Raw genomic sequence first — 13,615 nt, forward strand, 5'->3', positions numbered from 1 at the left:
ACCTAGCAGAATCTGACATATGATCTTGCAACAAAAATGTACAGGGGTGAAAATTGTAATTTGGGAAAGATAGCACCTAATTACTGTCTAAAGTATTCATGAATCATTTCATGCTATTCTTGTTGGCTAATTGTTCTAAGATCATCACCCTTTGGGTGAATTCTGTAATCAAGCTCCATGTTAATTGATGTAATTGCTTTAATGACCGGAGGACCGGAGGAAGCAGCGTTGTCATTAGCTCTCTTTCAGTAGTCTTTCATCTCTGTCTACAGTTACATATCTTTCCCAGTCTTGTCTGAGATTGACAGGGTTTTATGTTTAAGGTTTTGTTAATTTCATATTTTGCTATTTATTATGATGTATATGTGTGTGTGTGTGTGTGTGTGTGTGTGTGTGTGTGTGTGTGTGTGTGTGTGTGTGTGTGTGTGTATGTCTGTGTGTGCTTGCATGTGTGTGTGTTGTAGGGATGCAAAGTGTGGTAAAATTCAGTGCCAGGGAGGTGCCAACCGGCCAGTGATTGGAACAAATGCAGTTTCCATCGAAACCAACATCCCTCTCCAGGAAGGGGGGCGTATTCTGTGTCGGGGGACCCATGTCTACCTAGGTGATGACATGCCTGACCCTGGACTGGTTCTGGCTGGTACTAAGTGTGGAGAAGGCATGGTGAGAGCTCAGTATATTATTTGATTGGAAAAAGACAGAATGCAAGGTTCTATTTCATTCTTCCTGAACACCACAGGCAGTGCTTAAGACTGGGTGTTATGCGTCTCATCCATGTGCTGGTGGAGTGTTTATACCAACAAAGTCACATGTGACCTCGCATGACGTAGGGCAGCAATGCCCTACGTCATGTGACCTCGCATGACGTAGGGCAGCAATGCCCTACAGAGGCCCCTGTATGAGCCTCTGTCATCACAAGGTCATCCCTTCTATCCTCAGGTAGTTCCCGATGACAGGTCAAATCAAGACAGTGCTCACCCTATAGCTTTTGAAGTCGCTGGCAGCTTTTCGCTTATAGCTTTGTAACCACAAGTTGCAGCTATATTTTTGTCCTCCAGAGGCTGTAACTGCCCAACTCCATATGCTTATACCCTTCCACACCTGGCAAAGTGCTTTTTCACCTGTGCTCTGTTAGCACCAAAACTAACAATTGCGCCCTGGCTAAGGTAGGTACTTCTGGATACCCTGTGGCGACCATTTCCACAAGTGATTAGACGTGCCCCACAACTTTCCTCCTTTCATGTGCCACTCTAAAATCTTATTTTAAGGAGCTTCAAAAGTACTGGGCAGACCCCAATTCCCTGACTCGCCAAACCAGTAACAGCAGGGCCGTTGCTGCCATGCAGGATACATTACTACAGTGGAGCAATATATTGTCTCCTTAATTGTCTCCCCAGATGAGGTTTTAAAGACTGTCCTCACTGCTGTATTGGTGACCTGGTTGCAAGGAGTTATGATATTGCTGCTCACATGGTCAGCATCAGCAACTTCCTCTACTGCTTCATATTAGACCTGTCCCAGTCCCTACAGGCCGCGGGTGTGGACTTTCCTGCCCAGACCCTCAGTGATGCATCACTGCTGGCCTTTGCCCTTAATTACAGTCTCCCCTAAGCCCTACACATTCCCAGCATGCCTTGAAGTGTAGCATCCAGGTGATCTGGTGCAAATACAGCAAGGCAGAGTTGGACGTCCTTGACAGTCCTTGACGCACTCCCCCCTCTGGGTCTCCCTGATGGAAACAACCCACTTGGGCAGGACGTGCTTCACCATCCCTGGCCAGACTGCCTCCTCTATGAAGGGCTGGACCTCTACCTACCTTGAAGGTCTATGTGGTCGCCATTTTGGCCCAGCAAGTTAGAGTGGGGAACCAAAGTGTGAGCGTCCCAGTCTTAGAAGCCTCCACAACCTCTTTGAGTTCCCTCATGTGACTTGACCTTGGTGCTAGAAGCTCACCTTTTGAGCCCTTTGGGCACAATAAAACAAAGTGGCTGTCTGCCAAGATGGCCTTTTTCCTGGTTATAGTCTCAGCAAAGCATGCAAGTGAGCTCCACAGCCAAATGTTCATGTGCTGGAACTCTGATGGCATTGGCTCTTTGGCCTGACCGTTTGTTCCTCTCAAAAAAGTTTTCTCTCTTCCACACCAATCAGGTCATTAACCCTATGACCCACCATACTGGCAATGTGAGGGGGATGAGAGCTCAAAACTGCTTTGCCAAGTGCAGGCCATTTTCTACATGAAGGCAACAGCTTTTGTTACTGTGATGTTGTTTTTGTTTGTTTTGGAGGACAGAGAAAGTTGTGCCTTGTCCAAATAGAGGTTTTCCAAATGGATTGTGAGGTATCCAAGGGTCTAGTCATGCCCTCTGTTAAGTGCCATTCCTCCAGGAATGTCCTCTTACCCTGAACTGCATTGAGTGTGTCTCTAAGACTCGAGACATATGTGCTGCGGCTACCTGAGTGTCACCCTGCAGCAAAATTATATTAAAATAGGGAGCCCCCCTCAGGATGGCAGGTGCTGATATACAGGGGAGTGCATTGCAATCCTTTGTCATCCTAGATCAGACATGACTTTTTGATATAAACACCCAACCTGTGCATGCGCAAGACAGATAATACCCATTGTATGTAGCATTGTACTTCTTCATCTGTAACTCTTGTTTTACTGTGTTTACTTTGTATGTTCATCTTCAGCTACTCAGTACTTGCTACTTATAAAACGCATTACCAGTTAAAAACACATAATGATGCTTTTCCTTCATAGATGTGTCTGAATCGCCAGTGCCAGAACGTCAGTGTGTTTGGTGTGCATGAGTGCTCTGGGAAGTGCAGTGGACGTGGGGTGAGTGCAAAGTACCTATTAGATTAATGTTTTGTGTTAAATTATGCACTATATCTTGTGTAACAGTGTCACGGCTGTGAGGCTTAGGAGGACTCTGTATTTAACTATTTGGTCAGTTTTTGGCCAGCTGATCTAAATAAAGACTGTCTTACTGCCCTATAATTACATACAGTAGTGTTCCAGTAGCTCTTTGCAGTGTTACACTAAGCAACAGTGTATTTACAGCACAGCCTGTGAGTTATGGCAGCTGTTCCTGTTCTGTACAATCAATCTTCATTGCCCCGCTGAGGTTAAATCAATCCCATTTAACGGCATCATTTATGTTCTACTTAAAGTGCTGTCCATCATCTTTAGACTATAGATATGAGAGACTATACAATGCAGCACAGTAGGGGGAGACCATAATAGCAAAAGTGCTGTAGCAGTATAAAAGCAAACACCTCCTGCAGAAAAATGCTCACCTCTCTCTTAGCATTTCTTATCAATAATTCAGCAGAGGGCGCTTTTATGTTTTATTTACTTTGTTGTTTAGTTCTGTGAATCAAACGCTCGCCAGGGGCCAGATTTGCTTACAATAGCCTCTGATCTTCACTATCGATTATGGCAACATTCACACAGATTCGAGAAAATGAGAAATCAGAGCTAAGATCCTAAAGTTGTTTTTAGTTTTACCTTTATATTGGAGTTTTGTTATGTTCTTGTAACTGATCAAACTCCCCTGAACCAAATTACCTTAATGAAAAATAAAATAACAATGTTATGCACAGTAAGAGATTAACATTGTGGCTGTATTGAGAGCCAGTTGATTGGATCATTGAAATAGCCAATGGTAGAAAAAAACCTTCACAAGTCATACTTAATGTGAAGAGAATTGTTTCTCTGTTAATTTGTGTTGCATCTTCCTTCATGTAGACAAGGAACATCTGCCAAATCATAATAAAATGATTAAAATTTGTCTGGCAGTTTTCTCAAATGCACTGCACAGTAAGAATCCTGATTGCAAACGAAGTTATTCACTAAATCTAAGAGTTTAAAGAATATTGTTTGCATGCAAGGGAATTCACTTTAGCCAACAGTTCATATATTGATTCTTTGCGCTTGTTGTTTGTGTCTATTTCCATAGCTCATTTAGCAGAAGAGAGGAACCTTCTAGGTTATATAAATCAGGAGAGACAACTTAAAAATCAGGTTCATAGATTTACTTTTCATTTTCATTTTCACATTACCTTTCCCTGTCATTGTCCATCGAGCTGATAAATCGAATCCATGCCAATATTCTTATCTGCTGGTTTTGTGTTTATTGGATAGATAACCTTATTTATATTAAAAAGATACATATCATTCAAATCTGAGATGACATTTTATCATGGCAGTTTCAATTTATTACAGTGAGAGAAAAGTCCCTGCAGCAAACAAAAATAAAAATATATCTTGTATGATTTTAAGTGGCAGTGAACAAGACTCTGAAGTCAGTAGATCAGGTATCAGGTGTACACACAATGATTAGACTGTATCTTCAGTTTCTCATATTTATTCAGTTCCATTTTATTACCATTAAAAATATATTAGATATCATCAGACACCTTGGAATTGCTCATTTCATTTACAAATGAGCACTGTAGATATGAGCGGAATCTGTCTCTGCATAATTGTATTATAGTATGCATCTTCACCTCTACTGGATTTAAAGGATTGTCAATTCACTTTTGACATTAATATTTTATGTATCCTGAATGTTAATTTTACATGAGTGAAAAGTGATGGATAATATTACCCTTTCCCTGAGACAAAATTAATGTGTTGTATTCACTACAATGTTAATGATGAAGGCCTAGAAGTTATAAGGTAATTATTTACCCTAAGATTACTCCTTAATGTTGTTATGGATTTTATGTTATATCCATGCACATACAGTAGGTGTTTGTTCATATTTTACGAGAAGAATATTTCCCTTCACACTTACAGAGCACTGATGAAAGCATGTAGCTGAAACGTTTGCTCCCTTGTTCTTTTGTATATTTCTTTTTTCTTGCACCTTTATGTTGGGCACTTTGGAACTAGGCTTTTTTCCGTCCTCGCCTCGTCCTCGCCTTTTATTTGCAGTGTGCAGAATTATTTTCCTATTTTCCTTCACACTTACATAAAGCTCCCTTCAGCTGCAAGATATAAACTGTACATCCACACCACCACACCACCTTCTGTGCCCCCAAGTGCCTCTTAACCCCCTCACCCTGTGTGAAGGAGTGTCCATGGCCAAGAGGCAGGGAAGGCACTTGACTGTAAGTCCGTATTGGATCTAAATCCACCCCAGCTGCAGACCTCCCTGCGTATCTCCTCGCTCCTCGCTCCCTCCCTCCCTCCCTCCTTCCCTTCCTCTCTCCAACTGACAGCTGGACTCCATTACCTCGCTAGGGAATCCTCCTGGATCTCCAGCATTGGAAACCTGAGGCTTTAAGGGATGGACTCTCCCATACACATGTTTTATCCATTATAACCAATACTACACACACACACATACACAGCCAATGCCCCCTTGTACTATGAAAATCGCTTGGACTTACTGAATCAGAGTAGTTTATTTATAGAAGTAAATCAAGCACTTCAGATATGGGCAGATTCTGTTTTCATTTTGTTTTGTAGAGATGGAAGAAGACCCTTTGTAGAAAAGAATGCATCTTTTATATCTGGGGTTTACCTGGTAAGGATACAAATACCATTCAATGCTGTATGATGCAGGAGAAAAGAATAGAACAAGCATAGCAACATCAATACAGCATGTAATATAAAACTATCTGGGCACAGTTACTAATGAATGTCGCCTGTTAAATGCAGATGATGGACTCATAATGAAATGCTTGTGTATTGTGTTTGCAGGTGTGCAACAACAAGAAGAACTGCCACTGCGAAGCACACTGGGCCCCTCCGTTGTGTGAGAAAGCCGGCTTTGGAGGCAGCATTGACAGCGGGCCAATGAGACTGGCAGGTAGTGTGGGCATTTTAATGTCTATCCTCACTCATTCAGACAGAGAGACAACAGCACTGACTCAGGAATACCGGCTGAAACATAAAGCTACACCACTTGTACCTTGTAGGCTCCTTCTCTTTCTTGCAGAGTCAGTACTGGATTGATCTGTGGTTTGGACCAAAGCATAACTTTCCTACAGTACCTTAACTCCCCTTTTCACCCAGCAGTACATTATACATCCTGTACTTTTGAAGGAAGCCAAAAAACTTTTTTGTGCTATGATAGGAAAAGCCTTAGAGTGAAAAACAGAAATGTGAATTACAGACTGTAGTAGTGACCGTGGCCTAGCTGTAACGGTCTTTGCGTATGTCCTGTCACTGTTCTGTGCTGTAGATGTGCGTGTGTGTGTATTAATGTGCGTGTTGTCCTATGTGGCATCAGCTGACAGCGTGGTCATTACTGTGGCAATCCTGGTCACCCTGGTCAGCCTCCTGGGAGCCACCTTCATCGTCTTTCTGAAGAGGAAGAGTCTGCTACACCTTCTCTTTGCCAACAAGAAGAGCACCTTGGAGAAACTCAGGTGACGTAGTTGCCGCTAAATAAAATAGAGACAGCGGGTTTGATTGCAGCACAGAGGAACATGTTGCTGGACTGGTTAGACTGCAGCAAAACACCTTCAGCATTTTTAAATGATTAATTTGACAAGAGAAGGCATAGACACAAATACTTGTGCTACTATCTTCTTTTGAAGTGAAATTTCATGTTATTTTTTAATGCTATGATTCATTCCTTTTAAACCTTTTTTAAACCGTTTGACAAAAAGGCTTATATTGTATTTGTATTGCAGAGGGGATCTAATTAACATGAGTGTCTGTGTACTTGTCCCATCAAATTCTGAAACTCTGTCCATTCAAATTGTTTGGTGGCAGGTGTGCAGGTTCCAATAATCTAAAACAAAGATGATCTACTGACTGAAACATTTGTCTCTCACTTGAGCACTTATTTGCACCGATGCACTTTGTGACTGAGCATAACTTTGGCCAATAAATGCCATCAGATAAATTTAGCCTCTCCTTGTTTTTGTCTAGAGTGCATATTTCTGTTGCCCCACTGATTGCTTTAGAATTAGAAATGATAACCAGACTGCAAAGACTGTGCAAACAGCCAAATGAGTTCTTTATCTTAAGAAGTTTTCTTGTGCCAATAGATCTATGGAGTCCAACAGACCAATCAGCCCCACCAGGACCCAGTCCATGTACCGGACCACCCCACAGCGCAAGCCTCCACCCAAACCCTCTGGAGCCAGCATGTATAAGGTGGGTCTCTCTCTAGAATCTGTCTGTTCCTGTATGTATCGGGCTAGAGCAAATATGTAGGTGTATGTATATGGGTGCATACGAGTGTCTAGGCGTGTGTGTGTGTGTGTGTGTGTGTGTGTGTGTGCGTGTGCGCACGCCCATTTTTGTCACACCCCATTTGATTTGATTTCTTTCGTAATCACACTCTATTAGAGCCGTGCAACTAGACACTAACCTGCAACTAAGCCTGGGCTTAGAATTGTCATGCTTATCCAAACCTATTTATCCCAGGCTTGTTGACAAAACAAGATGACGGCTAGCTGGGTAATTGATTCAGCCTCAGTATCTCTCTCAAAGAAATATTAATTAGGCCACTATTGTAGGGAGAGAAGCTTTAATTGAGAGACTGCTCTATTTACATGAATAGACAATCCATATCAGGATATTATTTGGCTGTAATGTTTCTGTTTGTTATAAAGAGCTTTTTTATGAGGAGGGAACAGAGAGGAGAAAATTGGTTTTGAAAAGATAAACATTGCGGCAGATTTATCTGTGATTTGTATGTGTACGACAAACTAAAGGCGTGTTTATTCACGTGTCAGTGTGTGTGTGTGTGTGTGTGTGTGTGTGTGTGGATGGATCATGGTTACATTGATCTGTATTTGTGTGTTTATTTGCAACAAACTAATGTAAATCACATTCTAGGTTACATACATTGTAGCCTAGTGACTAAGCAACTGTGAAAGTAAATGTGATTCTTAATAGCATAGATTGACTTTAATGTCAAATATTTATCGAGGCAGTGTGAGATCTGGTGGATGGTACATCATGATCTTGAAAAAAACTCTGGTTGAAAACAATCCTGACTTCATCAGGATTCTGTCAGAGTTGAACAGCAGGAACAAGCTGTAGCTGCAGTGATAAAATTGAAAATAGTAACTTCATTTTCCTGTTATCCAAAATGACAAACTGAGCACACCAGTAGCTCATTATCCTGCTGAACACAAGTCTATAACTTGTTTCATGGTTGTCAATATCACACACAGTTCCTTTGACTCTGGCATAGACATGTACCTGACTGCAGCCTGGGTACAGGTTAGTCCAGTTTATCCTCTGCTCCAATGGACTTTACTGACTCATCGTTAGCAGTATCCTCTCCACCTGTGTGACTATGTGAAACAGCCTGTCCATTCTAATCATGGTGATCGCTCCAGCAACTTGCTGATGTCCAGATGTCCAGAAGCCTCACAGCAGCTCTCTTGGTATATAACTGCAGTGTGTGTGCGTATGTGTGTGTGTGTGTGTGTGTGTGTGTGTGTGCGCGCACATGTTTGTCCAGCAGCCAAAGCCTGTCCAGCCATTTTAGGTAGCATTGGTTCGTTCTGGAGTGGAGGGGTAACAGCTGGTCAGGACATGTGGTCAGATTCTGGCGTTAACGATTCCAGGATGTCATATCTAATAATGTTGTTTTCCAGTTTTACGGCTGCCTCTGACATCAGCAATTTCACACTAATGATGGCTTTATGACAGAGGTAAAGTTTTACTTTTTGTGCTTGGACTGCACTTTAAAAATCCCAGGTTGAGGCATTGAATTATTGTCATACAAGAGTACTACATAGACTACAAGACTAACTGATAGGGGTAAAAGGTTACCAGGGGCAACGAGAGCAGAAGAGCACAAATTGTGGTAGGTGGAAAAAATAATAGACTTAACTGATGTTATAACTGATAATAAAGTGTCTGTCTCTCTCTCACCCTCTTTTCAGCCATCTCTCCTGAGCTCGGAGCCTCTTCTCCCTCCGCACAACTTCCACTCTCACAGCCTGCGCAGACTTCCCCTCTACCAGCCGCTGCACATCAGCCAGCCCATGCCCGTGTCCCTGAGCGTGGGCCAGCCCAGCCTGCCCCCCGTCCCGCCCCACCACAGGGCCCTGCCTGCCCACACGTCCCTCTCGCCGCCTTTAGTGCCACCTTTCCACAGTCTGCCCCGCCAGCAGTCAGCGTACAGAATGGACCAGGTTTGTATGGAAAAAATGGTGATGATGAAGAATGCTTTTATGAATAGGAAGAGCAATGAATGGTGCAATATTTCTTGTCTCTCTCTAGTTTGAGTTGTATGATAAAACACAGATGCCCAAGAAATTAAAAAATACATAAATTCAGTCAAGGTTATAGCTTTCACTTGACATAAACTCTTTCATAATAGTTTAAAATGCTAAAGTTTTCTTGCAGACCACAGCTTTAAATGTCGTACTAAAAACAGCATGTTGGATATCAGAACATTTCCGCACTGCAGTTAGCTTGCTTGCCCGCATATCGACAGCAGAATTCAATCCCTCTCACTCCCTGCGACCCAACTCCTGAGTAAGGGGCTGATTTCTGCTGAGCCGACAGTATTGGATGCGGTGGAGATAGTAAATCCATCTGTCTGCTCACGCACTTGATCCAAATCCCGATCCCATTTGTGTATCTGTGTAGCGGGGAGCATTGTGTCGGTTGTCTGTGCCGTATGAGGCACTGCGGGGCGCACTGGCAGTTGGCAGATGTGCGCTCCTTATAAAAACAGGGAGGACATCAACTTTGTGAGATTACTTTTCTCTCTGTTGGACAAAGAGCATAACATAATCCCAGATGTGAGGCCAGAGCATGAAGGAGGTAGAGGGAGGCGTGTACAGATCCAATCTTTCCTCCACCCAAGGTAATGACTAATAGTTCAGGTGAGCAGCAGTAACAATGGCCCCTATATCCAGCATTGGAGACGTGTTTGTGGTGTCCATGTCAAGCCTTGCAGCATATTACCCTTTATAGCGATGAACGTGCGCCGCCAACACAAACATGCACTTACGCTGAGAGGCCAGTGTTTACATTAAAAATAGACTGTGCACTTGCTTGCTGAAACAATGAAACCCTGCTACCTACTATCTGCTTGCTCATTTTTCTTTAATGAAACAGAAGCAGTGATTAGGGAAGGAAGGCAAATGTAGGTCAGACACAAAAGAGATGATTCTGTTGGGAATGGATAACAGGCCAGCCAGGACATACAGGACATAAATCTTTAAAAAAAAGCAAAGGTATTGCAAGTTTATTGTAATACCTGATACAACCTGCTTCCCTGTCTATGCCAATATGTTTGGTAGGTCTTGTTTTAAAGTAATGTTTCATAGCCCATCGTCGTGCCTGTGTGCTGACTGCTCCCCCATTTGTGTCTACGTTGGGGGGAGTTGTTTTTTTTAGGGAGAACAAAGCCTATCCTGCCTGTGTTCACCCTAATTACGACGAGGCAGTACATGAGAAGCAAACACTGTGAGAGCGGAGAATTTCACAAACAGCTACATTTATTATTAGACTTTTGGCTGGCTAAAGGAACAAAATGTAATGATACCTGAACAATAAAATAAATGTGAAGCAAACCTGGAAACTGATACACTGTCATCTGAGAAGTGGCTGTTTGGGTGAATTGCACAAGCAGACTTGGAGCATAGCACTGTGAAAACTTCATATCTCCAAAATGTCAGCTTTTCAGGAGCTAAGAAAAATAGCCTTGTTTTTAGTAACATGACCATGCATTTTTTCAGTTTATCCAATGGGTTTTTTGAAAGGTTTTTGTAAGCCTGAGGGTCATAGAACCTTCTCATCCCATTAGGGACAGTGTAATCTTTCAATTTAAATTAAAACATGACAATCACCAAAATTGGAATTACAAGGTTTTCTCGATAATAGAATGCCCTAGATTATTCTTGTATTTGACTGATTGCATCAATTTACATCTTTCTTTCTTCTTTACATTCATATGAAAATCAGTCTGATTTTGTATGTTTCCAGAGGACGGGTTCTTATTCCCTTTATTAAACTGCCCCTTACACATGTAGGAATCTTCTCTTTGCAGATTTTAAGGCTTTAGTAGAGTGTGTGCTTTAGCAAAGTGTGTCAACTGAAGAGCGCAGTGGGTGGTATATGGTATGTGGGAGTCCATGTAATACGTAAGCGTCTATGTTATTTTCAGTTAATACTCACACAGATTCCTCCGATGGGATTCCTGCATTTTCTAATAGATAAATCTTCTTCTGTGTCAGTTTCATTACCCCCAACCTCTCAGCCACTCAGGAGAATATCCACGAGACAGAAAAGCAGGATCTGAGTACGATAGACATGCTGTGTTGTTAGCCGAGCTCAATCTGATTAAAGCTTTATAACATTTCTACCCCTGTGGAGCCTCTTGTGTTTAAAACTCCACCAGAGGAGCTTTGGGCTGCTGTTTGCAGAAGGTGATCACATTTTGAGAATTTTGAGTTTCTAATGGCAAATTTCAGTTACAGATCGTTTTTTTTTCTGTTAAGAGGCTATTACAGTGCACCTCAGCTAATATTATATGCCATCTTTTTGGTAACTAATACGTTTGTGAATTGTTGCTTCCTTCTGTATTTTTTTTATTAACCTCTTATTGACTCACAATTCACTGAGGCATGCAGTATATAATATTGTAACTTAAGTTGTGATACCTTGGGACTGATGTAGCAATCATATGTGGTTGGAATAAGTCATTATGTTTCACGTTATTGCTTGTTAATGACATCATTGATTTCATAGAATCACTGAAGTGGCCTCATTTGATGTTTGCTCAACTTTCCTCTCAGGCATTATGCTGTTTTCTGTCTCCAGCTGTATGTCATATTTAACCCGCCCATTCCAAAGCACCACAATTACGTATTCATGGGCAAAGCACACACATAATGTAATAATAAGCGCTCTCATCGGACGTTATTCGGTTACTCATGCATTGCTGGCGCAAATCACCTTCACGCAAGTGCTGCTGACATGTGAAACATTGCTGTGCTGGATTAGGGTTAGGGTTCCTCACACACTCTCCTACTCCTCTAGATCAGGCAGTGAACACACACAGGTCAAGAACTCTGTGACTCTGTATGTCTATGTGTGACTCTGTATGTCTATGTGGCAGGAATACAGTCGGTCACTACTTGACCACAATCATAAATGTTTCAAAGCATACCAAGCTATGCTCTTTAAGTCTTATGCATGCATGATGTGTGAAACTTGTTTTCTGTGAGCATATTGCTCAAGGTTCCTCCCATTTATTCCTTTGTGTGTGTGTGTGTGAGTGTGTGTGTGTGTGTGTTGGTCGGTGGGTGGTTGGGGGTGGTGGTGTGTGCGTGTAGGTATGTGGGTGGGATGGGGGGGTGCAGGGCAGGAGAGGTGCTGTGCATATATGTGTGCATGTGACGGCAGCTGGGCTGCTGGTAGCAGATGTTTGTCATTGCCTCGCCTCCTCACTGTAGATTAGTAACACATGATGGCACCTCATTCAGATAACCTTCTAGACTCACAGCAGTGCCACAGAGGTGCTGGAGACAAGGATGGCATTCAGGATTCAGCTCATGTTAGCTGTGGGGAATGGGAAAGATAATGATAACACAGTGCCCTCTAGTGAAAGATGTGTCCACTTTGTCTTTAGATAGCTTCGCTGCTGAGTTTAAAGGTCTCATATTATTTACTTTTCATGAATTTGTTTTCCATACACTGTCTCAAGATAAGAATAATGTGCTTCATGGTGTTTTTCAAATAAATCTAGGTTAGTTAATAGGGTATTTATTTAAAGAATTCACACAATAAATTCTGGCATACAGAACAGTCACTGCTGTTGCCAGATTGGCACAAATTACCAGCTCCTTTGACTCAAATGATGCAAACATGCTGAGCCAAGGCATTCCAGTGTGTGAGCAAATGCTCCAAACATACAGTACATGACTGAAAGGATTTAAGCATTTGTTTAGGTAGAGCTGTCTATCAAGGACCAAGTCCAGTTGTGATGCTTTAACTGGAGCAAATCTGAAACTGCATTTGAAAATGGATGGATTTTTGGAAAAGGCTTAAAGTCTAACTGCTCAGTCAGAACAAATTTAATTTTGACTTTGTCTACATCGAAAACCCTTGATTACATGCCTATATAAATGTAGCAAGATTTAACTCTAACTGAAAAAGATGTGAAAGATACAATCACTTACAGCATTCTCATTTACTTTATAGACACATATGATGAACACATATGGACCTAACCAAACTGAACGTGTCTCCTGTCTTTCTCAGGACTTTGAGAAGCCCAGTCCGCCCCAGAAGCCCCTACCTGCCGACCCGCTGGGGAGGAGCGCTCGGCTGGGCCACAGTCCCGCTGCAGTAGGGGTCCACATCCCCGGCACTGGACCCCTCCCTATACCTATCCCCACTGTGCCCAGGCCTCTACCCACTATCCCTCTACCTAGCAGGTCAGTCTCACACCATTCTCCCACTGGACCAAAGTTTTGTAAACTTTTTGATGTAAACTTTTGATGGTGAAAAAATGACAACAATAAAATATGTTATATATGCATATGTTTGTTCACCTGATGTGAACTTGGTATTTCATGCAACTAGAAAATCATGTACACTACCAGTCAAAAGTTTGGACATGCCACATTTTTCTTTATTTCTACATTTTAGAATAATAGTAAAGACATCAAA

General features: G+C 42.1%; 1 protein-coding gene across 1 annotated transcript in view; it reads left to right on the forward strand.

Annotated features, from left to right (window-relative positions):
- adam12b (ADAM metallopeptidase domain 12b) overlaps window positions 1-13,615 on the forward strand; it is a 73,655-nt gene that overhangs the window by 59,664 nt on the left and 376 nt on the right. The window contains exons 16-22 of the mRNA XM_071532698.1: window positions 465-663; window positions 2,762-2,839; window positions 5,714-5,822; window positions 6,198-6,384; window positions 7,012-7,120; window positions 8,869-9,120; window positions 13,205-13,380. Of these exons, the coding sequence (XP_071388799.1) occupies window positions 465-663; window positions 2,762-2,839; window positions 5,714-5,822; window positions 6,198-6,384; window positions 7,012-7,120; window positions 8,869-9,120; window positions 13,205-13,380 (1,110 nt within the window). The remainder of the gene's footprint in view (window positions 1-464; window positions 664-2,761; window positions 2,840-5,713; window positions 5,823-6,197; window positions 6,385-7,011; window positions 7,121-8,868; window positions 9,121-13,204; window positions 13,381-13,615) is intronic.

Source organism: Centroberyx affinis, unplaced genomic scaffold (assembly GCF_046629955.1).
Source record: "Centroberyx affinis isolate AG114_WGS23_722 - 3 ecotype Tasmania unplaced genomic scaffold, CSIRO-AGI_Caff_v1 ptg002234l_1, whole genome shotgun sequence".
Taxonomy (NCBI): Eukaryota; Metazoa; Chordata; class Actinopteri; order Beryciformes; family Berycidae; genus Centroberyx; species Centroberyx affinis.